The sequence below is a fragment of the Coloeus monedula genome (genome assembly GCF_965178545.1).
Source record: "Coloeus monedula genome assembly, chromosome: 2".
In the NCBI taxonomy this organism is placed as follows: Eukaryota; Metazoa; Chordata; class Aves; order Passeriformes; family Corvidae; genus Coloeus; species Coloeus monedula.
The window spans coordinates 90,305,962-90,333,657 of NC_138782.1; the positions used below are offsets into that span (position 1 = coordinate 90,305,962).

General features: G+C 38.4%; 1 protein-coding gene across 1 annotated transcript in view; it reads left to right on the forward strand.

The window, feature by feature from the left end:
• Positions 1–27,696, forward strand: part of LOC309586023 (uncharacterized protein) — a gene marked incomplete at both ends in the record, with an annotated part of 50,237 nt that overhangs the window by 15,906 nt on the left and 6,635 nt on the right. The window contains 17 exons of the mRNA XM_082302549.1: positions 463–516; positions 2,621–2,674; positions 3,995–4,048; positions 4,737–4,790; positions 4,973–5,026; positions 5,135–5,188; positions 5,402–5,455; positions 6,554–6,598; positions 7,396–7,449; positions 7,544–7,597; positions 16,621–16,674; positions 17,436–17,507; positions 21,518–21,553; positions 21,656–21,700; positions 23,449–23,481; positions 26,121–26,267; positions 27,417–27,471. Of these exons, the coding sequence (XP_082158675.1) occupies positions 463–516; positions 2,621–2,674; positions 3,995–4,048; positions 4,737–4,790; positions 4,973–5,026; positions 5,135–5,188; positions 5,402–5,455; positions 6,554–6,598; positions 7,396–7,449; positions 7,544–7,597; positions 16,621–16,674; positions 17,436–17,507; positions 21,518–21,553; positions 21,656–21,700; positions 23,449–23,481; positions 26,121–26,267; positions 27,417–27,471 (973 nt within the window). The remainder of the gene's footprint in view (positions 1–462; positions 517–2,620; positions 2,675–3,994; positions 4,049–4,736; positions 4,791–4,972; positions 5,027–5,134; positions 5,189–5,401; positions 5,456–6,553; positions 6,599–7,395; positions 7,450–7,543; positions 7,598–16,620; positions 16,675–17,435; positions 17,508–21,517; positions 21,554–21,655; positions 21,701–23,448; positions 23,482–26,120; positions 26,268–27,416; positions 27,472–27,696) is intronic.

Sequence of the window (27,696 nt, forward strand, 5' to 3'; positions counted from 1 at the left end):
TGTTTAAGGCCTAATCCAGGCTGACCTTGAACACTGCCAGGGTTGGGGCATCCACAATCCCCCTGGGCAATCTGTTACAGTGTCTCACTACCCTCACAGTAAAGAATTTCTTCCTAATAGCTAACTTAATTTCCCCTCTTGCAGTTTGTACCCTTTACTCCTTGTCCTATCACTACAGTTCCTGACAAAATCCTGAAGAGATTGATGTCAAGAAAAAATGGAATGACAGATTAAGAGTAAAATATCATTATTCTTTATACTGAGGTTTCTTTGAAATTACCCTTTTGACTAATAATTGAATGGAGTGTGAACGAATATCTGTCTGGGGAAGTGGTGTGACCTCATCTGGATTTCTTTCAAGCATGACATGATGACAGAAAACATTAAATAGTAAATGCACCTCATACAGAGCAATATGCATGGTATAGATTGGCTACAGGTGTATTCCTTTTGCTTTCCCAGGGTGAAGAAGGGGACCAAGGACCCAGTGGTGAAGTGGGAGCTCAAGGCCCTCCAGTAAAGTATTTCCTTTTGAAGTGTTACTCATTTGCTTCACAATGACATATCTTTTTTTATTATTGTAAGAAAAAAGATACTATAAAACTTCCATGCACCTTTCTCTTTATTCTGCCATATTGTCTATGAATGAAAGTAGAATTATTTAAGTCCCTCCCATTATTGCTTTGCACAAAGCTCCACATAGTTCTATGGAAAGGCTAACTTTAAAAACTCTTTCATGTCCTGAATTTTGTGTTGTGCTTATATTGTGAAAACAGTTGGGTTATTTTTTTCTTGGCCTTCCTTTTCATAATTTTTATGACTCTGACTTCATCCTTGAAAAGGACCTGTTTGTTTGAAACAGAGTCAACTGTGAAATTCAGATTTAGCTACGATTTGAGGATGAACTGGCAACCACTGAAGAATACGGGGTTTTTCCTGAAGTTTTTTTCCTTTTGTCTTACAGAAGAAGTATCCCTCAATCATACCTAGTTATTTTCTTGTTCTGATTTACTGCACTTACTTCTGACACATACCTCCTCAGCTTGTTCCCTGTGAGGAGCTCTTATGGTTACCGTGGCTGAAAAGGACTAGGGAACAGAATAAAGGGGTCATTCTAAGTAGGAGAAACATGCACAACACCTTTAATTTCTATGGTTTATTTTCTGATGAGATCTCATGTTTTTTTCTTAGGTGTGAAAATATTTATTTAATGCCATTGGTGTCCCGATGTGATATTATACAGGAGCTTACCTTAACACACGTGACATCTAAATATTAAATTCCAAATTTTCTATGAATATGAACATAAAACAACACAAAGCTCTGGATTATGACTAGAAAAAGATAAAGAACAGACTAAGTAAAGGAAAGGGTGAATTCCTTCTGATGCTTGATCCTGAAAAGTATCTCTGAGGTCCTGGTGCAGACAAAGTACTTGTGTAAGAGGCAGCTTCTCTTTTCTGAAAGGCCTGTGGGGACCAATTCATTTTATTAATTTTGGCAAAGTTCCTCAGGCACTATGAAATAACACAGTAGAATTAAAAACCCATTAAAGATTGACTTTCCTTCAGTTTTGTTTTTTGTTTTAATGTGTTACTCATAACATTTCACTGTATCACCAGTTGGTCACCTTACAAATAAACTCTAAAAATTTTTTTTTCTATTAAAATTTAGCTTTCATAATATGCAGAAAGTGATATCAGATAGATAACCCATGTGAAAAAGAACAGACAATGCTTTAGAGGCACAGATGGAGAGCCTGTAGACTCTGGTGTATCTTATATGTTCCATTCATAAATGAATGAAAGGGGTTAAGTATCCAGTCTCCACTACAGCACCTGCAATCCAACCAATGTATTGTATTGACAAAAAGATTTGCACAAGATAGCCACCCCGGGGAAGGTGTTGTTTTCAATAGAAAGTATTGGATACCACAGTGTGCCTACTTCCAACTTAGCAGCAAGATTAAACTGTGTTAGAAGCAGGATTAAACTGTGTTCATCTCCCATGTGGGGCTGCTGTAGTCATTGTTGCATTATCATGATTTTCCCCACCTTTTGGGCTGACAAGGCTTCAGATGTTCTGTGCAAGATTCCATCTAACTTTGTGATGATAGTTAGGATACATCCTGCTGCGCTAGGGTGTCTACTCAGTTTAGCCTCTTGTGTGGCGGACATAAAAGCTTAGCACTTGCACTCTCAAAAACCTTGCCCTATTTTATCTGCGTCCAATCCCCCACTTAAGGCAACTTAGCACTTTTGCAAATTTGGCCATCACATGTTCCTTTCACACAAGCTGCAGGTGAGAATGCTTCAACTCTGTGGTAGCCAAGATGGAAAAACAGTGCAGTTTTTTTTGTCCTTACAGTGTACTTGTGGTTTTATAATACAGCCTGATAGTTTTGTTATTTTTTTAAAAGTTCTAAAATTAGTAAAATATCAAATGACTATATAAATTAAGAATTCGAATGCAGTAGTAGTTGGATTTCTCCTTTAATACTAAGAAAATAGTAAAATAATCATAAAGAAAGGGTGTAGAACCCTTGAGTCCTCTGTCTGAAAGCTAGGACAGTCTAGATCAGAAGAATTAAGCGTAATTTGAATATACTTTTCTATTTCAGGGCATTCTAGGTATCAGAGGTATAACTGGCATAATGGGACCTAAAGGTACCAAAGTGAGTATTTACCTTTCTTTCTATAAAATGGCCTGTATTAAAGAAAATGTACACCTCTGAATGTTTAAAAAGCTTATTTAAACTTCTTCTTTATTTCCCCTTTATTTTCTCTCTCCTGCCAGCTGTATTTCCACAGCTACTGTACTTCTTGTTAGGAAGAAAGGTAGCTCAGTCCTTCTAATTGATGAAGGACACTCTTCACTCCTTTTCCGCAGTCCCTGTATTTATGGTAGTTTTGCATGTATGCAAGTCTGTAGTTAGCAATATAACAAGTTATAACAATTATGAACTACAGCACATTTTAATTAAACCTAAAATCTATTAAGTAGTTCCTCCTGCGATTTTTATCTTCTTAAAGCCTTTTACTTCCATCATCATCCCAGTTTTTGTCAGGAGTTTTTATTGAGAGTTTGTTCTTTTTTCCATTCTTTCTGTCTTTAACATCTCTGTGTCTTAAATTGCTGCCAGTCAAAACTGGCTGTTACATTTCTAGTTTTGTGATCTTGCTAAATCTATATGGTAAAAATTTCTGAAAGGAATAGAACGAAGAAATCCTGCCATTGTCTCCTTCTCCAGAAGTCAAATCACATAAATCTTGTGATCATATGTCTTTGGAGACAACATCAAATTTCTCCTGATTATGAATCTTCTAATGAATGATCCTTTCTAACCTCTCGGACATGCTTGCTAAGTTATTACTATCTTACTTCACTTTCCTGGCCTTTTGTGTTCAAATTTTTCGTAGTTATTTGCCTACATTTTCTGTAATGTTTTGTCTACTTGAAATATTTACCACATCTGTTTGACAAAGGAGTTCCATATTCCCTCTAAATCTTTTTTAAAACAATTTTTTTATCTACATTTACATTTATTTCCAGGTAGTGATTGCATTGTTTCCTTGAAACATATGTGATAGAAATAGCTGCACTGCACTTGGTGATTTCTCTGCATATTTTGATGTTACTCTATTATGTGATGAAGGGTATGGTATTATTAAAGAAGACACAGAGATTTTTTTGAAGCAGCATGTGAAGGTCTACCTCCTTCCTAGAATTTTTAGAGAATGAACTGAATGTTGTTTTTTGACTAATATTTTTTCATAGTTAAGATATATTTGTTTTATATCTCTATTAAAAAAAACAAGATAGATGAAGAAAATTTTGTCTCTTTTTTTTTTTTTTTTTAATTGGAACTATAACCCCCCCCCCCCCCCCCCCCCATCTGTGGAGAATTTACAGCTCTTAGCAAAGCAGGACACATAAGTTGTTAGTTCTCCAGCAGTTCACTTTTAATATCCTGTGTTACCTATTTGTTTTGTAGGGAGCTCGTGGTCTTGATGGTGATCCTGGTCCCCAAGGTCTTCCTGGTGCACCTGTAAGTAGAGTGTAGGTTATCCAAACACTTCCCAGTTAGTGAAACTTCGTGGCTGTGAATCGAAAAAACCTCTGATTAATCCGATTCTATTGATTCCCCACAGGTGAATAAATGATATTACAGTGATATCAAGTCTGTAATGTCTTAATGTTCCCAAAGAATTTGAGGTAGATGAACCCATTTTAACTTCTTAGTATGTTATGGTTACCTCTTCCTTCTGAGTCCTCCTGTGCATTAGGGTGGCTTGGAATTTTTCAGGTATCAATCTGGAACAAAACCTGTACAGGGCAATTTGTACAATTTGTGTTGGAGGTTTTTATTGTGGGTGTGTTTTGTTTGTTTGGGGTTTTTTTTGTTTGTTTGTTAGTTTGTTTTTTTAAATTCTTCCTTGCTCTCTGCTTCCATAGCTGGAATTTGTGCTTGGAATAGCCAGTAACTCTGTGTTAAACAAACAAGTGCAACATCCTTTGCTTAGACACTCCTGAAATCCCAGGTGATGGCTTGAGCTCTGTTTTTAAAAATATATCTGTCAGCTGCAGTTTTAAGAAACCGCATTTTTAAATATAGTGTGATTTTGAGACTTTCACAAAAAGTGAGTTGTACTTGTTGATTTTCTGAGAGCTTTAGCTAAAAAACACGAGGAAGTTTATTCTGGTTTTATTTCTAAAACATATTTTTTTTCCGGTAGGGGGATCAAGGACAGAGAGGTCCACTAGGAGAGACAGGTCCAAAGGGAGAAAGGGTGAGCGCAGACAAATTTTGACTCTTGTTGACTTGCAACCATTAGTTACTTAATAGCATATAAACAGTGCATAACTGGTACTCTCAAAATAATGTGTATCTGAATGAGTATGCATTGACATTCTTTTAATCTGTCATTTCATTTTCTTCAGCTGCATTTTTAAAAATTGTTATTATTTTTAGGGTCCTCAAGGTACAAGAGGAATAAATGGCCTCCCTGGGCCTAAAGGAGAGCCTGTATGTATATTTAATTCCTTTATTTGCTTCATAGGATGTTAATTTGTATATTAGTGCTTGGGCAAAATCTCTTCAAAGTTATATTAATTTCTGTTTTCTTTTTTCAAGGGCTTACCAGGAGTTGATGGCCGTGAAGGGATCCCTGGAATGCCTGGAGCTAAAGTAAGGCACAGTTGGCATATGTCTCCACTTTGGTAGTGCCCTAGATTTGTTCACTCATTTGTGGCTGCTGCTCGTGGCTTTATGCACATTATTAGGGTAATTTAATTAACATTCCTATACTATAGATCAAAAAGTATGTCAACTCTGTGTTCCAGAAATAAAATATTCCCTCGTGTTTGATTTGCATAAATTACAACTTAAAATGTTTTACAGGGTGAACCAGGAAAACCTGGAGCTCCAGGTGATATAGGGCTCCAAGGATTGCCAGTAAGTATCAAGTATTTTACCTTTGAATGATAGGCTTAGTTCAAATCATAGAAAGGCTGTGTATAGGTTAATTTGACTCTGATATTAGAGTAATTCAAGTGTAAATCTAAGCAAAAGGCCCAGGGCAGAGTATGTGTAATGCAAGGGGAAATTCTGCTATGTGTATGCAAAACCTTTGCACAAAAGCCTAGATCTCCTTATGATGACATTGTGAGGAACTTGGCCTCACAAAACCTTTGTGGCCAGGATGTGACTGTCCTAGTGATTCTCCTATCCGAGACCCCGTGGATACTATGGTGTGACTCCACAATTAGGGCTGGTCTCATTGTATTTAGGGCCAAACTATTCCTAGGCTGAGCAGGAAAAGCTGAGCTGCTAGTCTGGCATACCTTACGTGAACCACCATCCTTTGATACTCTGCTGGCTCAGAACATCTGGAATGTGTCATGCTCATGCTTCTTTCTGTGGGTGGGTTGGAGGTCTCTGGTGTATCCCCTGTGGTGAACTTGCAGGGAATCAGTAGTGCTTTATGGGCCCTTTCAGAAGGTAATCCTTGTGCATTAACTGAGTTTGGAAGCTGTGCCAATTGTCACAGGCTAAATAAAACCTCTTTAAAACACTTTGCTATAGGACTAATTGCTGTGAGGAATAGTGAAGGAGATGTTTTAAAACAGAACTGGACATAATAAATTTGTAATACTAAATGAACTCAAGCTTGAAGATAGTTTGGTAAAAGCATACTTGCTATGAGTTGTTGCAGAGAAGTGAGGAGGGAATGAAAAGTGTCCAATGGCATCTGTTAAAATCTGCACCTCCAGTCTCAGCACACTGGGACAAGCATGTATTTCTAGTCTAAGACAGAAAGAGTCACAACATCTCACTTATTCATGCTCCTTTTGCAATTTGTGAAGTAAGAATAATACTCCTTATCTGTTACTTTGTAAACAGAAAAGAATTCAAACTTGGTCCCTTATTGAGTGAAAGTGCTTCAATATCAAGTAAAAGGATTAGAAATACTCAAGCACAAGAAGGATGTTGTTTTAACACCATTTCCAAACCCCTTAACCACAAACAAATGTAAATTTTTTTTTCTTTCAGGGTTTACCAGGCTCTCCAGGTATGAAAGGTATTCCCGGCCCAAAGGTAAGACATCTTGAGTATTGTCTTTCTTATACCACTGTATTTGTGCTTATCAAGTTCTAAAGTATTCAATGAAATTGTACTTTCTCTTGTGTTAAGGGACAAGCCTTAGGACTTAAATATCTTTTTTTATCAACTTTGGCCTGTGCATTTTCATGATTCTTGTGCTACATGACATGGTTTTCATTATTCTAGGCATTAAATAATACCTCAAAAAGGCCATTCCTTCTAAACTTGTGGAAATCATTGCTAGAGGAAGCTTGTGATGTGCTTACCTCACTACTGCTTGAAATGAATGATCTTGTAATAAGAATAGTATTTCTAGCCACGCTAAGCTGATTCAATCACAGAGGTTATTACCTCTATTTAGGTAGCACCAAATTGTAGCATCAATTCCAATCTAGTTTAAAAAGTTGTTGTAAGATTGAGACTGTGGAATGTTTCAGTCAATGATATTTGAGTTTAGTTGTAAGTAATTGAAAAAGAAAACTAGACTGAGACAAGATTTTTGTCTGAAATTACATGGAGTGATATTGCCTTCTGTGATTTGAAAGCAGCAATCAAATCTATTTGGGATTTGTCAGCACACAAACAGCAAAGGAACTGAAATCTGACTTTTGAAAAATTAGATGGAAGGGTTTGGTCAAAGTTAAAAGAACACCAAAAGTAAGACCGAAGATAAAAAATTAACACAGGCTTATTTTTTTTAGACCTTGTTGCTTTCCTTGTTTTAATTTTTATTTTAAAATGGAATAGCAAACCATTGGCTCAGCTAATATTTTTCATCTTCTGTCCAACAGGGTAATAGAGGTCCTCCTGGGGTGCCAGGGTTAATGGGAAATCCTGGTAAACAGGTAAAACCATTAATCTTATACAAAAGATCTAGAACAATGTGTAAAAAAACCACTTTTCAAATTTGTTGCATTTCAAATTTGTTCCCCAAAACAGGGTCAACAGGGCCCAGAGGGAGAAGCAGGTCCAACAGGACCCCGGGGACCACCAGTAAGTATGGAATAAATCTCTAACTGAGCGTATGTAAAATTACAGTATCTCAATATAGGGTTGCTGAAGCTAGCCACAAGGTAAAGTTATTATTTATCAGAAGTTCTAATTTTTGAGGTAATTAATAGTTCTTTATCTTCTTTACCAAGAGGATGTGCATCATCGCATAGAGAAATACAGTCCTATTATATGTCCAATAATGTCCTTATGATTGTTTCTGGCTTTGGTGAAAAGATAAATTTTTAACCTTTGCTTATATTCTTCTTGTCTTTGCATTTAAATATGCTGAGTAAAAGCCAAAACAGAGGGGATAAGTGTGATTTGTGACAAAAAGCTGGAACCAAACTCCTGTTCTTTGACTGCAACACTCTGGTTGGCATTATGAACGCAGATATAGTGGTGTGAAGAATAGAATTTATCTTTAACTGGAAACACTGATGCTGTAATTTCTTTCCCTGGAGATTTTCCTTAACACTAGAAAGATTTGGAAGACTGGAGAAATTGCTGCTGGGCAGGTAGATTGTTGCAGGAAATAAATCTGCTAAGAAAAGTGAACTAATGGCATCTGTAAAGGCTCAGTTTTGAAGACAAAGGACAGCTGGATACTGGAGAGTGTTGGGTACTGCTTTCTGATTCTTTCTAGAGGGGACCTCGCATGGTTTGAAGCTGCATAAGGCTGATTTAATTTCCCTTTGCTGTTAATCATTCTGGATGGAGGGGGATGAGAGGCTCAGTGATTTGAAGAAAATTTTCATGTACAAATAGTCACGTTGATGACATTAACCAGGCTCCAGGCTCTGTAAGCAACTGCCTTTTCAGGCTTCCCTCTTGCCACTGATACCCTAGGGATAGTTTTCTGGAATTTTCTGAGCTTCTGCTGTATTACAGTAGTACAAGTTTTGCTCATGCAGTTGTAGGGTTATTCTCATATGGGGTATAGTGAACTACTGTCTGTGATGTACTTGTAAGGGTCAGGAATATCTTCTGTGAGTTAGCTGCTTAGACATATGCCAGCAGTCAGCCAAGTAACAGATTCCATTTTCTTCTGGTTTTTTTCTGTGGTTTGTGCTATCGTGGGCTAGATGCATTAATTCATCAGATAACATTTATTTTGGGCAATCTTTGCATGACTGCTGTGTCCACAGCTGCCTAAGGGTGATACAAAAAGGGGATTATGGGAGTATTTACTAGGAGGATTACAGCTCTCTTCAGCCTCCCAAAGACCCAACTTGCAAACATTTATTTTTGTTCTTTGTCTTTAAAATTGTTGGGTACACTAGAAAAAGTTTTCAGCCCTGTTCTTAGACTCATACTTGTGACAGGAACAGGAATTCTAATTGAATCAGACCAAAGTAATTGCCCACTCTGATAATGCACTGTAATCTGCTGAACTATTCTTTTAATCCTTTCAATGTGAACATGAATTTACAAAATCAGCAGTCCGTAGAACAGGGGTTGACACACGAGGTTAATTATTAGTAACCCTGTAGATGGACAGAAATACTTAATGCAGATTAAATACAGTGATTTTTCCTTTTATCACTCTAGAGACCAGCAAGGCACCTGGATTCCTTGCCTTTATTTTCTCTGTGTTTAAAAAGTGCACTCATTTTGGAAAACATGTAAACATTAGAACCAAAGTTAAGAAAAAGAAAGCTTTTAGTCAATGAGTCATGAAGAAAGGAAGCAAATTATTGATTATAAAGTAAGTTTGTATGTGGTACAGCAAACAGTAATCTACTTCTCATCTGTAGTTCCCTTAAAGCTCTAAAGAGCCTTGGATAATAACTATGTTGGCTCCCATCATCTTGAGACTACAGGCAGCATACGACTGGAATAACTCTCTTTTTTTTTTTTGAGGAACACTTTACTTCTACACCAAAAATAGGGGTGATGAGGGTTTTTCTGTGTAGGAAGGACACAGGGTTGAACTACTGAGCTTCAGAGACTTTTGGTCTAATCTAAGTCGATATTTATTTCCAGGGGAGAATAAAGAGTGTTTTCTCTTTCTTCTGCAGCATGTACATGTAGCAGATATATTTGAACTTCAGCTTTTTGGATTCTGCCCTAGGAAAAAAAAGTAATCTGCTGGTTAGATAATTCTATGTGCCATGATTTTCAAACTTCTAAAATGAGACCATTTGGCAATAAGTCGAGAAAAGCAGCTATAATTCAATTATAATCGTTCTAAAGAGAATTTTCTTTTTTTTTTTTTCCTTTACTCTTTTGAAATTTTCTCACAGCTTTAATACTTGCTTGTTTTTGACCAAAGTTACAAAACCAAACACTTTCAAAGCCTGAGGAATTTATGGTTACTATTCAGGTATTTTTCTTGGCCTATTTCTTCTTATTTTGAATTTCTCACTTTAGTACTCACTTCAGTTCTTTCCTTTCTCCTTTACCCCTTTTTTCCATTTCATTCTTGCTGCAGAAGACTCAGGTAGAAGTCAAGAGGGGTTGGGCTTATTCCTTGAAGAAAGAAAAAACCTTGATATTTTGCGGGATAAGGGGAATTTCAGTCCCTTAATATATTGGTTGCACAGCAACAGCCACGTGAGATCCTCTTCACTTCCCTATTTCATTTACCTGTTCTTTACATTGTGACTGGGTAAGACAGCATGGCTGGTAACTCCAGGAGGGCCAGAACTCCAGAGGAAAGGAAATCTAGTGAAGGTTTGTTGGGGTATAACAAGGCTGGCTCTGCTAATTTAGCCAGCAGGCTGCTATTTCATTAGGGAAAACCAACATGCCTACATTTGTGTTATATTTAAAAACCACGTGGCTTTTCAGCTTTATCTACTTGCAAAAGACATTTTTTGAGAGAAATTTTTCACTTCAACTAGTGTGTAGTTTTTTGAAAAGTTACACAAGGGAGCACTATCATCAGTGGCTCTGTGAGACAAATACTACTTCTGTACTGTTTGCCAAATAACTTGTAGAGTCCTCTGGCATAAAGCATTTTATTTCAGTGTATTTTTATTGTTACACAACTGTTGGAATGTAGTTGGAAAGATATTGTTGCTAAACAGCAGATTCAAATTTTGGCCTTTTGTGAATCTCTAAACATTTACAGTTTCACAGGGAAGATACTAAATATTTGAAAACAAGACTGCTAGCTCTAATTAAAAACTCATGGCAAACTCGTGCATTAGGAGACTTTTTTTCCTCACCTCTGGCAAATATCTCTAGGAGACACTGGCTTTAAAAAGTGTCATTTTAGTCTGTTATTGTTTTTCCTTAAAAAACTTCCACTGGCATGTGAGTGTGTAGGGGAATAAAACAACTTTTACTATTCATGTGTTCATTAAACCAGAAAAACAACTGGACCAACTTGGAAATTTTGGCTTTCATTTCTAAATGAAACATATTCTCCACCCCACTCTAATTGTTTTGTTGGTTAACCTTATGTTTGCTTCACATTAGTCTAACCAATCCAAGTAATGACTAAACTCATTTGTGATTTAAACCTTTCTAAGTCAGTCATCATGGCAGGTGGCCCAAAGGAAGGAATTCTCAAATATGGAAATGTCATTCCTAATGAGTGGAATTTAGTCATGCTCCCTAAGCTGCTTAACCATTTTCTTTCATATTTCCTGAGATTTAGTAATCTAATTTAATGTCTGCAAAAATACTGACCCCTGCCTCTGCTTTTTCATCCCTTGCTTTTCTTCAGCTATTTAACCTGTAGATTGCTAACATTTGGAGAGCCTGCATTGCACCCTGTGGTTTTGCAGAGAGCTTGTAATATTGAAGTAATCACTTAAAGCTCCATACTATCAAATTGAGCAAACTTGATGTATATGCAGGCCAGCATTTGTATGTGTTGTTTTGTAATTAGGAAGTAATACATGTTTTCCCAACATTAGCAAGAGAGTCTAAATATCTGGCTGCCTAAGATTTGATACCATAGACCCTCTGAGAGGCTTCTGAGGTGAGCTGGTCTGTTGGGCTGACTTCCTCTCTGGAAGTGCCTTTGTCTCACTATAAAGGGGAAACCTGGACAGTATCTTGGATTTAGTACTCAGATGTCACACAGCCCAAAGTTAGAGCAGAATGCTGTTTTCAGCATCTTAAATTACTTTCAGGTAAATAATTTTCTGGTCTTTAAAGATGGTTTTTGTCCTGCCTATGCTGAAACGTAACTTTGGTTACCCTAACACTATAACTAAAATGTAGCTTTTCTATCATATTCTTTTTACATTACTGCAATAAATAATGGATCACTTTCTGTAGTTGGTAATGGTAGTGTGGTAGGATGGAATGTCCTTCTCTCAGTTTATATGATACGTTTAGGAATTAGTGGACGTGTTTCTTATACATAATGTCAGACATGTTCCACAAGTGGTGTCATAGTTTACATTTAAGGTACAGCTAAAGGGGTTAGTTAGCACGACAGAGTTTATAGCAGAGTCAAAAGGACAAAGTACATTTCCATCTTGCCAGGTACTTTTCATCCAGTAAACCTAAGCGTCTAGATGAAGGTCACAAAACTTTTTGACCCTGCCCAATTCCGCAGCATGGTTTGTACAGGGTAGCACTTTTCCTCTCATGCTTGCAGACTGCATATCCCAGGCAAACTTGATAAGCTCCAAGCCTCTTCACTTCTCCTAGTATTCAGTCCTGTCCGCCTAAATGACATGGCCAGATTCTTGTCTGATACCTCTTTTTTTACCCCTCCACCTCCAACAACAACTTTCTTTTACTTTTGGGCATGGTAGACCTCTGGATGTCAGCAGATATCACAATGTTGTCTTCTCCTAAGCAGTGTAGACAGTAACCTGGGTAAAAAATGGATTTGTTACGGAGCTCGTGTACCAAAGCTGTCCTAGACTTCAGCTAACGCTGTAGACACAGTCAGAATGAAAGGTCTCTGTCCTCTAGACTTGGCCACAGTATCACTTTTGAAGAGAGTGACAGTTGCTGCTTGTGCCCTAAGCGTGGCATCATTAAGAGGAGGGAACATTTCATGCTACATCTACCTCTTACCATTATCCTGAGCGGTACAATTAAATTATTACTCTGGCAAAGTTGCAAAGGTACATTTAAAATCTCAGAGAAAGTTACTTGTATATTTACTCTTCTATCAAATATTAGTTTACATTCTTGGATGCTTTTCAGTACTGTATTGAGGGTCAAAGAGTCCTGTTGATACTTCTGCGGATAAATCCTTAAACTTAAATGAATATTTCCTCTGAGATTTTACATCACAAAAATTTGATAAGTTTAAGTCTCACAAGTATATAATTGATAAATGGATTACATTTTGCAAAAGACTTTGAATATGAAGTTTTTAAAAAACCAAAATGTACTTTGTTTATTCTTCTTTATTCTGCACAGATTTAATTCTCTATGGCAGTGCTATGACATATTTTATTAAAACAAATTTTTTAAGTAGAAAAGAGTTATTACAATATACGCTGTGGATTACCTCTCGAGTGATTCTAATTAGTGTTTCAATTATCTGGGCAACTAAGTGAGATGCAAATTACCTGGGGTGTATTCTTGTGGGATATGCCCAGCCACTGCCCTGGAGGGATGTCTGCTGAGATAAAGGATTTTGCAATCACCCAGCAGGACTCCCTGGAAAGGACTTTGGAGTCATGGTGAGGAAAAGTAGACCCACAATCCTTTGGGAGACCCTATGCAGATCATTCTGTAACCCATTGGTCTGTCCCAGACCCTCTGTAACCCATTGGTCCCCTTGCTGATCCCCTGTATCCCTATAAAAGAAGACCAATTCGCCTCTGTAGGGAGAGAGCTCGTCCCTGGCTTCCCTTCGCCGGAGGGAACCCCCAATAAAGCTCCCTTCGTGCGGAACCAGCCATACGGGTCTTCTCGTCTCTCTCTCCGGTCTGGTTTGGCTTGGAGGCAGCCCTGCAGAGCTGAGCTGAAATCACGAGCTGATATCACTAAAGAGCTGATAGCTTCTGCAAGGGCTCCTCTGCCAGCAGCTGAGAGGAAGACACCGGACCCCGGGAAGGCGATTCCTTTCGGGACCATCTCCCCGGACCGGTCATCTCTTCCTGGGTCACAGCATCGGACCCCACCACCAGCTGTAATATATTCTCATTCTTATTATTGTTCCACTCAATTGATGAACAGGAAATCAATAACCCAGTGAAACTCTCTTAGCATGCAAATGCATTCTGTAACTCTTTGTGAGAATTCTACAAAAGCATCAAGTCTTCAAAATTTCAGTGAGGGTGAAAACCATCCCAGAAAAGCTAAAGGAAGGTCTGCTGTAAATCCTGTAAGGTTCTCTTGTGTTACATTCAAAGGCTGAATATAGATCTAACAGAACTGTGAGACAGACATTAAACCTTCATTTAAATGTATTGAGAGTCCAGCAATTGTGCCTTGAAAAGGGAAGGTAGATTTTTGTTGTAACCACAGTCTAGCACAGGAGCTGTGGAAGGGCTGCCTCCTGGTGGTGTTCAGACTTGCACTGCTGTGCTACCATTTCAAACTTACCATTCTGCATGTGCCTTTTCCTTGAGGCATGGAATGTTCCCCAGCAAAGGGTGCAAGCTTGTCTGTCCCAGCTCACTCTGAACTGTAGTGGCTACTTTCCTTCCTTAAGCCTTTCACCTCTAGGAAAAGTATGGATTTTGAAGGGTGTCAAAAGTATACAGAATGATACAAATTCTGGTTGTCTTTTTGTTAAAACCAGTGCAGCATGCCTGTTTGTTTGTAGGCGGCCTGAAGCGATTCACTGTTATACAGAGGGCTGCTGTATAAGAAAGGTGGGCTGAGGACATGGCCAAGCTGCCTTCTGCTCTGATTACTGCCTGTAGTGACTTACAGCACAGAGGAACATTTCATCTGACCAAGTAAAGATGTCAACCTCTGAACCAGTTATTACAAAAGCCCTCCTATATGATGTGGGGAAAATGTATGTGCTTCTAGGTTTTTCTAATGACTTGTGTTGAATTTTAAATATTTACATGAGGATGTTTCAAAATGCCTTTTTTCTTCATTTACTATGAAGAGAAGCATGAGTAACCAGTTTACTGTAAAACCTATCCTAAGGCCATTTCAGTCAGATGTAACTTGGAGGAAGCATTACAGTCTTTCTAGTTATACCGGGGCCCAACAGGATTCCTCATTCTTTGGGTTCCAGTTCTTCTCTTACTTGCTAAAACACCTCTGCAGATCTTGCAGTGGTGGCCCATAGTTTGAAGTAATCTGTCCTTACAGGCATAAATGCCAACGTTTACAGGAAACACTATGTGTTTGTATTCCAGTCGTCCGTATACTAACCTCCTTTTTTAGCCCCTTAGAAAAGCACTGTGTTTGACAAACTGCTTGTGGTGTGCATTTGACGAAAGATGTTTTCTGCATTTGAAATAAAATTGAAGATTTTTCTTGGATTTTGTATGACCAGCAGAACTTTTGGTGTGCTTAAGAGGTTTATTATATGATTTTAACTCTCTGAAGGTTATACTGCTTTTGTTTGATCTCATGCAGCAATGACTGCTATGGCAATGATACAAGAAGACAAGTTTCTAATGCTGATCATAATTTAGGCTTCGTCTTTCCTGAATCAGAAATGTAGTAGTATTCCAGGTGATGGAGTTCAGATTTTTGTGATTAAATATAAGTTTAATGCATTTTCTGGGTTGTAAAATGAAGATGAGTTGGGGGGCATTTCTCTTTTCTTTCTTTCTTTTTTTTTCAGCATAAAAAGGCTTCTAGAAATTATGCAAAGTGCTTTAAAGTAATAGGTATTTTAACGCCACAGGATATTTTGAAGGAAATGAATGGAAAAGTCTGTTTATGTTTGGTTCTGTGATCTCTCCAGGATACCTAATTATTTCTTGGATTGTAGAGTTAGCTTTCCTAAGCTTGTGTGAGAAGTTGTCATTGGATTTATGACCTAGTGTAAAAGGCCATGTCTGCCATCTCCTTTTATTTGGTGTGCCAGAACATTTCACAATATTGTTCTTATGAAAAAAATCCTATATTTAAAATTACCCAGTGCACACAGCACTAGAATGCTAAGATCTGCTTTTATCTAAAATATTCTATGTTATTGTATGATAGTTTATCAACTTGCATAACTAATAACATCAGTTCTTGACATTTTATGATCTTAAATGTTATATCTTTCTTTTATTGCAAATAGCCCTTACATATTTACACAGTGAAATTAAGAGTTCCTCAAGTGAGACCTAGGCTTGTGTTGGGACACTGTTTGAATTTATCTGTCGAGGGATATATCTGTACATGTGAGAGTGAAGCTATAAAACTTATTGAGCTGTTCTGAAAAGTTCAATCATAAAAGACAAAATCTTTTGAGAAAGGTACTTTAGTTCAAAAATCTTTGCAAGTTTGGCTCAATGTCAGATTTACCCCCGCTATGTATACAAATGGCTGCATTAAGAAATGGAGTTGTAACACTGATGTGAATACAATGATCTGGATGGATAAACATGTCCCGAGTGAAGACATAAAGATGCAGTAAACCACATATTTATGCTTATCACTATTATAAATGGGGATTTTTAAAAGTTACACTTACCTATAACAGTCTAGACTTTTTTTAAACCTGAATGAGTTTATTAAGCATTACTTCTGCATTCACTTTTTACCTTTGTCCATTTGGGATCAGGTGCTTTAAATATTACAGGAGTTCAGGTGATGAAACTAATCAAAAGCCTAAAGTTAAGTGTGAGTGCCAGAGTTGTCATAGTGAAGTGAATGTGTTTGTGATAAGTAACTCTAAGGTGTGATCCCATGAAGGGAACTTCATTGTGCTTAATCACTCAGCAAAATGAGTTACTTGAATCATTTAATGCCAAATAAAGATTATATGCAATTGTTAACTAAAAATATTTACTCAGAAAGTTTCATTGGTTTTAATGCATATGGTATTTTTGCACTATGGAAAAGAAGTTTCAGTTAAACCCAACTGCTAAGTAGTGTAAATCACTTAACATTAAGGAAAAAAAAAATCATACTTTATTCCCAGATCACAGGATGTATTTCAGGAAATAATATTGTCCTTCTATTTCTGCTTCCAGGGTAGCAGAGGGGAGACAGGTCCTGCAGGTCCTCCAGGTTTACCAGGGAAATTGGTAAGCAGTTTATTTCCATATTCCATGCTCATGTTTACTTTCAAGGAGCTATAGTATCGTTTGGAACTATACTTACTCACTTATCCATGCAGGGTACTGAAAATAACATTTAAATGAGTGGTCGTTCAGTTTCTTTTTCAGTCCTCTGTGACTGTGCTAATATTAGAAAATACTGTTTTAAATTACATGGAGATGTGTGTGACTTTTTCTTCTACTCAATAAACCCATAAATCCTATGATGTACAAAGCTGAGTTGCACACTCCTGTGTGGGCTGCCTGTACCTGGGAGCAGGAGCAGTGAGAGACTGGCTTTCTGCTAACAGCTACGTGAAACTAATGAATGGAGCACATTATGAATGCCATCTTTTACCAGAGCTCCAGCAGTATTTACACAGTATCGGTCAGAAGCATAGCTGGGGAGGTCTTGGCTGAAAGAACCTACTGTTCCAGAGGAATGTGCAAATCACAGAGTGCAAGATCTTGGGAAGTATTTTTAAGAGAACCAGACTGTCGTTGAGGGACTGGAGGGTAGAAAACCCTGTAAGTTATTTCTGTTGTGATTGTCAGCAATAAATTCATAATAAGATTCTGTTTAAAGTGCTGTAGTTTGGATCAGCCCTATTTGCATCAGATAATCCTCTTTTATCAAGCTAAGTCTGTTCTAGGAATAAGGTTCTGCCCCATCTGCTTCAGGGTATGACCCTTAGTTGTTCATTCTAAACCTGGTTGGCTAAGTTTACATCCTTGATTTATTTTCACAGGGTCCCCAGGGTAATATTGGACTTCCTGGACTGCCTGGTCCTCCAGGCCTTCCTGGTGGTAAAGGTGACCGGGTAAGAAATGCACTCATACATGCAGACTGCAGTTTGAAGTCAGGAGTAAACACAATAAGTTGAGCACTGTTTTCGCTTTTTCCATGAATTAATGTCTGTTTTGTATGTAGTTATTTTAACTGCTTGAAAGTGGTGCTCTATGTGCCCATTAACCACTTGTAGCTCATAAGGGTGGACAGGAAAAGTCTTGACAGTGTCACTTAAGGGACTGAAATAAGATTACTGGTATAAACACTCTTTTGTTTTTTTAAGTTTGAATCATTTGAAGACCTCAATCATACTGAAAATCATTGACACAGCCAGATCTGAAATGGTCAGTCAGGGTCTCTGGTCACTATACAGCTTTGTAACTTCCACCCTCATCTACAGTAGAAGTGATGCCTGTTACATGTCTTAGGACCTGCTATGGAAATGCACATGCTAATGCAGCTATTGTGACACCTATGCATACATGCAGAATTACAGGATAGAAGTACTTCTAGTATTTTGTTGACAGGGAAGGATTGGGCCCTGGGGGCCTCACATAACTGCAGAAGATACCTTGCTTTGCTCAATAAATGTCAGTGAAGACAGTACATAAAGCCAGAGATGTTTCTTGGCTATAGGAGGCTGCAAAGGATGGAATGCACTTGCCAAACTTCTGACATACTTGTTATAAAAATATTAAGTTCTCTACTGTGTTTCATCTCGCTTACTTGAGGCACATCTACTTCAGTATTAAGTGAATTACACTTGTGGAGTGCCCCTTACATCCTGCTGACAACCAGGGAACTGTTGGACTGTTAGTCAGGTATGGGTACATCTGATGTAGAATGTCTTATCTGAACAGAGGAATCCTGCCCTTGGTATGCTCCCAGTGTACAACATAGGGTGTCTGGATAGGGCTTGCTGTTGTTTTTGGCAGCTTTTTTATAAAAAAGCTATTCAGGTATTTAAAAGCAAGCTTTATGTCTTTGATGTTGCTGAGGTATTTTTTCATGTTTGTTTGGTTTTCTTTTAATGCTGAGATCAGGAACACATGTTTCTAGTCAAATGTAAGTATTGACATAAAGCAGTCTCTTTTTATTAGGTTGGTAATGATTCATACTTTAGACTCTTCAAGAGGGAGATTGAAGGTACTGAGGAAGCAAATGTGAAGGAAAATACCTAACGTGTTGCAGTGCTGACAACCTCCTTCCAAGGGTGCCTGATTTTCCTTATTTGCCATATAAATGGTCTGTAGAATGAAAAGTAGAATGTAGATGCTGAAAATGGACCTAGAGAGAGTCAGGCTACATCCAGGAGGTTTCTGATTATCTAACTGGCAGATGACAGTAACTTGTGCCTGGACCTTTTTTGAAAACCTGAGGTCAGTTTATTGCTCTGTGCAAATAACCTTAAAGTCCAAAGAGCTATGCTAGGAACTATGTCATCCTGTGATTGCTTTTTAGCTCTCCACTTGTATCCTTGATTTATATTATTTTTTCCAGTTGCATAGAGGTTAGAGTGAATTTTCTGGGGCAGCCTTAGCATGGCTGCAGCCTTGCCAGCAGCGCTGACCTGCAGTATGTCTTCCAAGTCACAAGCCTGGAGAGCATTGTGCCGCTCTATCCTTCCTCTTCCTTTCAGCTTTTGCAACTGCATCAGTCTTACAATGTATTGGTTTTGCACGGCCTGGTTTTGTCAGGTTGGAAATAGGTGTCTCTGTAGCCTGTTAACCCTAGTCTTTGGGACAGCCCCTTCTAGGAGTAAGTTCTAGGCTGAAGTAACTTTTTTTCCATTTCTGGTTTCAAAACTTCATGATTTTGTACACAGGGATTCTATAAAGTTCTGTTGTGTAGCTATATCTGCATGATAAGAGTTGATGAAAATAGCAGCCAGAAGCCAGTAGAATTCATGAATTTGATATATCAGTAGTTATGCTTGATCCCAAAGCTGATAAATATTGTGTACTATCTGTTGGCATCTTGTCAACATGCAGGTGATGACCACTTAAAGAATGAATCACCACCAAAGATACCAGCAGAAGTGTTTTTATTGAAGTAATATGTAAAAGTGAGAGGTGTCAAAATTCTATGGGTATAATAATGATTGAATGTTACAAGCATAACATAATGTGTTAATTGCAGGGTCAGTGTTCCTGTTTCCAAGCCCGCATGGACCAATCCTCACCATGTCACCCTGTCCCTGTGTGGGTTTTCAGGTTGGAAGAGGAGGTCACAGCCTAGGCCTTTGCCTCCTTTGGAACCTGAACCAGACTGCCACTAGTCTGGGCAAGGAGCTGTGTGCATCAGGCACACACCTGACATAGTCTAGCAGAGAGAGCAGGACAAAGCAATGTAAGAGCAATGGCTTACGCTTCAGTGAATCTTACGGGGTGGTTATGCCCACGCAGCATGGATAATGCCCAAACCCCAGCATTCACCACTTAGAGTGTTTCTGATTCATGTAGTTTGGACTGGTTTCATACACTTGGGTTCTGTCTATTTTAGTAAGTTAAACAGCACCAAGGCAAGTGCCAGACCCTGGCACAGCAACACAATCCTTTATGCTGCTAAGTAGTTAAAGTAGCCCCTGGTACAGTTTTGGATGATGCTGACAGGCAGTTTTGCAAATAATTCTTGGGTATGATTTGAGAAGCATTTTTGCAAATAGATAGGCAGTAGGTCAAGAAAAGTGAGTATTTTCATAGTTTGACATCTTGCCTTAGTGCCTCCGTTGAAATTTTTGGAGTCAATGTGGATTCAGATAGTTTCAGTTATGATTTTTGTATTTGCTAATGCAAACACTGCAGGCCCAGGCTCACAAAAAGCAATCAATTCTTCTATGTCAGCCTTCTCTATTGGCAGTTTTATTGCTTGAAACAAGATTAAGGGGGCAAAAAGAATCCCCAAAACAATGTTAGGTTGGAAACCAATATCTTTTTTGTGTAACTGGGAAACCTTAACAAGGCACAATGTTGAGAACACTTCAAACAAAATAGTTTCAGTGTTGACAAAGTTGGAATGTTAAACAGTTCTGTGATTTATACTGCTTATCTTTGTGGATAATTTATTATTAGCTCTTCATCTTCAAGAACATGAGAACATGTCAGAATTCATTAATTTCATAAAAGTCACACCAGTCTATGTGTCTGTATCTTATGTGAATTAAATGGATCTCTGAAATGAGAGAGAAACTGCTGCATGTATGTCTGTTTTACAGAAAAAAAATATCATGCACAGTTATAGTTCTTTTGGAATGCATATCTTTGAACATGTGCAGACTGCAAAGAATATTAAAAGGACGGTGTGACTGGTTTTCCAACAGAATACAAATACAAAAAGATTGTCCTAAATGATAAACTGTTCTACAAATTCAATAATTTTGATATAGAGAAAAATTACATCTGCTTGAAATGAATTAGGTCATTAATTTATTACTCCTTATTTCATGCCTGTCCACACAGGTACGTTTTGTTAGAGGATTCTAAGATGAAACATAATCTAATTTCTTTTGAAAAAGGCATATTAACTCTAAGATACAAACCTTTTGACACAGGTTTGCTAAAAGACATTGAGAATTGAACAGCACACAAGACAAGATTGTGACTGTTCTTGTGAATGTCTCTCTGCTTATCCCTCATTAGCAGGGCTACTATAGCCTTCAGCAATATGGAATATATAATAGTGCTAGGAAAAGTGATACACTTACTGGATTTATTTACTTGTATCTTGTAACCAATTCTCAGACCAGACCAGTAGCATCTGCAAAAGCATTTGTCATTTAAAGGGGACATCTTCTGTTTGACAGAATCTGTACTGTCCAGTGTGGTGGTGGATTATATGTTCCAAACTAGTACTTGCCTTCAGTCTGTCACATAAATTGCATGGTAAGACTTAAGTGCTTTCATTGTCATTCTTAAAAATTTGCAGCTTTAAAGGTCTCTTGCGTGAATGTGAAATTTAGGATCAAAGAACATTTAATATGCTTTAGAATCTAGAATTTGAAATTCTGATTTTTTTTTTTTTTTTAAATCTTTAACCTTTTAGGGTTCGGTGGGTGAACCAGGACCTAAGGGTGAACAAGTAAGTCATGATAGAGATTATGGGACTTTAAAGTCACAGTACCAAATGCCATATAATGCTGACTAAATCTGAAGGCTGACAGTACGTCTTTCTTTGATGTAGGGTGCACCTGGAGCAGAAGGAGATGGAGGAGAAAAGGGTGACTTAGTAAGGCACCTTTTTTTCTTTACCTGATATAATATTATGTTGTTATTGTAAATTAAAACTATAAAGTGTTGTTGGAATACTTCAAACGTTATGTTTTCATCACTGAAATGCACATTTAAGTTTTGTAGCTACTGCAGAGCACAGCAGTACTATTTGCCTAGTTACCCTATTCCTGCTGTTTGGAAAGCACTGAAATACATGTGTTCTGTTTGGGGTACAATATAGTACAGACTGCCTTGAAGGAAAGGGATGTGTCTGTGTTTGTATATATATAAATATGTATGTATGTATATATATATATATGTATATACACATGTAGGTAGATACATATAGAGACTGTTTGTTTATAAATATATATATATATGCATACACAGACACAAATTCTTGGTGTTTGAGGCAGTGAGGATGAGCAATTAGTTTAACTCAGGTGAAACAGGAGGAGAGTTAATAAATATCCTTAATGACTCGCACTTAAAGGAAATATTTTGTATTGACTTTCTCTTTGGAAATATGATTTGCAACTGGCTGTTAGGGAGAGGAAAAATGGGCTGGGAAGAGGCTGTGGCACTGTGATATTGCATATATATGTGCTGCAGGAGTATGGCATGTTGTAAATTGACATGGGTAATGCCTGGGTCATGTGCCCTTGGGAAAAGAGGATGTTTTTCCCTGCCAAAAGAGAAACCCACTGGTCCAGTGGCTCCCATGAGGTTTCATCCAGCAAAGCCAAAACTGATCTTTCTAAAGAAAGTAAACTGCTCCCTATTCAAAGAATGGTAGCTGGGTCATATGTGGGAAATGAGTGTTTTTATCCTACATGCTGCAATTCTGAAAGCCTTAGTGAGAAAAATGTCCAGTAACGGAGCATTACAGTCACTCTACAGATTCCCAGGAAGCAATACTATGGGTTGTTTAAGTGTGCTGCCAGTCAGTCTGGTTTAAATGGATAACAGTTATTTATTTCAATTATGGCATATTCATTAACAGGCAGGCCTTTGACTGGAAACTAGTTATTTCACCAATGACATTTAAGAACTGGGAGAGGACAGTTTACAGAAATCTCTCTAAGTTTCTTTGGTGTTTTCATACTAATCTATTTCACATGTGATTACAAGATTTTGAAAGTTTTTTTTCCAGTTGAGAGGAAAGCCTAAAAATTCCTGAATAGTGGGATTGCTATTCTCAGTCAGGTGATTGAGGGATTTTGAATTGTTCAAGCCAGGAGAAAGATTGCTGGAAATAGGAATGTGATGGGATTTGGCTTCTTCACAGAGCTTTAGGTAGACACTTGTCTGGTTTCTGTTGCAGTTTTTCAGTATTAACACAGCACTGAAATCCATAGTTCTGTCACTTGTCAGAAACTAGAAAATCCTGGTTAAAAAAATGCATCCTCTAAAGGTTTCCAAGAAATCTGCTGTCTAAGATTGTCCTGGGGTGTAGCTGTGTTTGAGAGGTTAGAGTCATGTGTCTGATTCCAACATAAGAAATACAAAAACAATTATAACAAACATGCTTTCTCATCGGCACCTTACAGAAAAGTTTTTGAGAAAGGAATTGTATAAAACCCACTCAAAATAAAGGTTTTATTTTCAAAGGAATTGTAATTAATTTGTGGTGCAATTTTGCATAAATCAACCAAATATATGAAATTTCTTTTTATAATGAAAAAAAATCATGTGAAATGTACTGCATTTTAAATGTCAGTGGTAACGGAGACTCTCTTCTAATACAGTTTGTCTTATTTTTAGGGTGACATGGGATTACCAGGAGCAAAGGGAGCTGTAAGTATAATGAATAGCATTTTTATGGAAATACAGAGATCTAGTAGATCATATAGATCATATAGATGGTTTTCTGACCTAAGGAAAGAAAAATGCAAATAACAGGCTAAGCTCTTTATCGCAGTTAAATTGAATGTGTTCTAACAGATTTTCTTCTGTTTAAATTTTGAATACAGTTAATATTAAAATGAATTAGCTTTGAAAAGGAAGCTGAATTCTGACTTCTAATTCCTGAATTCTAACTCCATAAAAGAGAAGCATCATTCAGCAGCAGTTTTCTGGCCAACTAAGTTTTTTTTTAAAGAAAATGAATGCACCCTTTGTACAGTAGGTGTTGGATAGAAAGGAGGCTCAGTGCAGTGGCTGCATGCCACTGTTAAAAGCTGGCAGCAGGATTGTGATGTCTGTGAAAGCAGAAGTATTTATGGCTCAGATTCCTTTATTTTGTTTTTATTTTTATTTTTATTTTATATTTATTTTCTTTTCTATTTATTTTATTTTCTTTTATATTTATTTAATATTTATTTTATTTTTATGTTATTTTAATTTAATTTTTGTTTTATTTTGTTTTATTTTCATTTGCAAAATGATAACTTTGATGTGGAAGGAGCAGAATCTTGTATGTCACCTAAAAAAATAACTGGAGAGCTGAACTCCTTCTTTTATTTCAAGATCACTGAAGAGTTGGATTGTTACAGCATCTGACAGTATGGGCTGTGATACTAAAATAGCAACAGTTCTGCCTATGGGGAACTGAGGCTGAGCATAACAAAAAAACCTGTGCTTGTGTTCTCTGTGTTCGGGGTAACTTCAGGGCTAAGCAAATGCAAGCTAAAGGGTGTTTACTGCTGATGAGGATCCTACATGAAGGACATGAGGAAGAGATAGAGTAGAAGAGAAATCCATAATTTTATCCACCTCGATTTTTAAAATCCTCTTATATTGATGAGACCCTATAGGGCTTGCCATTCCAGTGAGTACCTTCACAGGAATGAGTAATGTCTGGGAACCTGATAACTCACCAGGCTGGGGAAGAAAGGAATGATGGCTTCCCGGTTGTGTAGTCCATAAAAGCAATTATTTTGTCTTCTTAATGTATCTATCAAAGCACGTTCTTTGGGTTTTCTTCTGGTAGGGAGAGCAATGGGCTCTCTGGGATGCAGCGCAGCTGGAACCGAAATGGCTCCATCTTGTGGATTTAGCTGATTCCACAGCTGAGTAATTTGTTCGTCAGCATCTCTTTCAGCGGGTGTGGCTTTTTTTTCCCCCCAGTAGATTTGGGAAGCCGTGAGTATGTAGGGTTTATTTCTTAGTACTACTATTGATTAATAGGAGTAAATTAACTTGTATTGAAAGCAGCTGTGGTGGTTTGACCCTGACTGGACACCAGCTGTACACCAGAGCCACACTGTCACTCCCTTCCTCAGCTGGGCAGGGGAAAGAAAATGTAACAAAACCTCATGGGCCCAGATAAGGGCAGGGAGAGATCCCTCAACAGTTATGGTCATGGGCAAAACAGACTCGGGGAAACAAAGAGATTTATTACCTATCAGAGTCAGAGTAGGATAATGGGAAGTAAAACAATGGGGGAGCACCTCCTCTCACTCCTTCTGCACTGACCTCGGTGTCTGCAGAGCTGTTCCTTTCACATATTCTCACCCTGCTCTTCTCTGGCTGCAATTATTTCTGGGCATTAATTTTTCCTCCTTAAATATGCTGTCCCAGAGGCTTTACTAACCTCACTGATTGGCTCGGCATTGGCCAGCAGGTCTGTCTTGAAGCTGGCTGGGGTTGGATCTGCTGGACATGGGGGAAAGGTTTTGGCAGCCACCCCTGTAGACCCCCTGCTACCAGAACATTGCCACTCAAACCAAATACGATAATTCAGTGGTGCCTGCTGGCATAGGTCTCACTCTGCATGATATTTAATAACTCTTAGTAAATTTACTGGAGTAGAAGCTATAGCTTTGTTTACTCAGTGTACTTAACATATTGACATAGTCACATCAATCCTTTCATTCCCCAGGGGTCAGGAATAGCTCTTTCTACCCCTTCCCTGAGTGTAATCATGGCACTGCATCTGTTCAGGCAGTTTGTCAATGTCCGTTTGTGTGAGGATGTTCCTTCTCCTCTGCCAGCAAACTCAAGCAGCAGCACTAGAACTAGCTCTGTCTCTGACAGAGTAAACAAAGCAAAAATGTGTGTTCCCAAACAGCCTGGGGCTACACAGTAGAAGCTCATACTGTGGTACTCTCTACAGAAGGACATGAAAGGCATTTGGAGCATGAAGGGAGGTGGAGTTTTCATACCTTAAGCAGCACTTAATGTCTAGAAATGTTCCATGTTGGCATTCACAAGGGCAGAGAGCCATCTTGAGCATGTCACTATTGATTCTGATTTACCTATTTTGACAGAATAGAGCAATTTTCCATTTCTCCCCTGTGAGTGAAGAATACTGACCTCTTAAAAATCATGCAACTACTGACTCCAGTTGCTTATTTAAAAAACTCTGTTCAACAACTGCATTTCAGCACTCATTTCTTTGCACTTGTGAATAGTTCCCATCACCATTTTGGTATGTCAGAATGAGTCTATCATTAGTATAGCAGTCCATTGGAATTCCTCTCTTTCATTGTCAGATTGGTAATCCTGGAGACCCTGGTTCCCGTGGGCCTGAGGGAAGTCGCGGACTGCCGGGCATGGAAGGGCCACGAGGCTCACCTGGACCACGAGGATTGCAGGGGGAACAGGGTGCCCCAGGCCTGCCTGGCAGCGAAGGGCCAGCTGTAAGTACTGTTTCCATGTAATTGGTATCTTTTGAACCTTTATCTCTCACTCAAACCACTCCTTGTTTTCCATGTACACATGCCAAACTGAAGTGCCACGGTAGTCTGAAGTACAGCGTGCCTCTCATCAGACACATGTGTACACCCGAGCAATCTTGGGTTGTACACAGCTATGTCCTTTCAGTTCAGCTCTGTTTTCTTATGCCCACCCCACTTCTGTAGCGTGCATGAAACCAAACCCTGGTTGATACAAAGGAGCATCCCTCACAGAGTTTGCTGGTTGACATCAGCTGGAATAGTTGCACTGGCAGGAGCTGGAACACCTTTTAGTGACTCATGGATTGGTTTTGATTGGGATACAGTTAAATTTCTTCATAGTGGCTTGTATGGGGTTATGTTTCGGATTTGTGACGAAAACAATCTAGCAGAGTCATGGGAACAGGAAAAAGGGTAATGGCTTCAAAGTGAAATAGCATAGATTTAGATTAGATATTAGGAAGAAATTCTTCTCTGTAAGAATGGTGAGGTACTAATAGGTCACCCAGGGAAGTTGTGGATGCTCTGTTCCTGGAAGGGTTCAAGGTCATGTTGAAGGGGGGTTGGAACTAGGTGGTTTCAAAGGTCCCTTCCAACCCAAACCATTCTGTGATGTTTCAGTTACTCATGAACACTGTTTGCATAGAATCAGCCTCTTCTGCTCCTTACACTGCCCCATCAGTGAGTAGGCTGGAGGTGCACAAAAAATTGGGAGGGGACACAGCCGGGAGAGGTGACCCTAACTGACCAAAGGGCTATCCCATACCTTATGGCATCATGCTCAGCAACGTAACCAGAGAAAACTTGTGGGAGTGGTGAGCAACTGCTTTCATTTATATCACTTGCATTATCATTGTCTTTTTTGCATTTTATTGTCTTCTTCTTCCCCTTCTTCCAACCCCTCCTTCTCCTTCTTCTTACTTTCCATTTGTTAAACTTTTTTTCCTTCTCCCATCCCACTGGTGCAGGCTGAGGGTGTGAGCAGCTGTGTGGTGTTTTGCCAGCTGGGGTTAAACTGTGACAACTGGCCAGCATTTTTTTGTACCAGGCACACTTATAAAATGTAAATGTGGCATCAACTGTTTTATTAAAACTCTCTTTTTTTAATCCTAGGGCAAAGAACCAAGTGATCACCACATTAAGCAGGTTTGCATGAGAGTCATGCAAGGTAAATGGGTTAAAAAGTGCTTGATGCTTCTTGTGCATTTAAGTTGGGATCATCTATTTCTGTGGAGGCAACCAAGATTTTCCGCATGCTTACCCAGAACAAATTTCATGGCCCCAGCAGGGAACCTGGTGGAAAATCTTTCCACATATGAATGTGAACACAGTTTGAGGAAGTCCCTTATTTATATCTATTTTGTAGCCTCATTGAACTACCTGTGGATTCCAC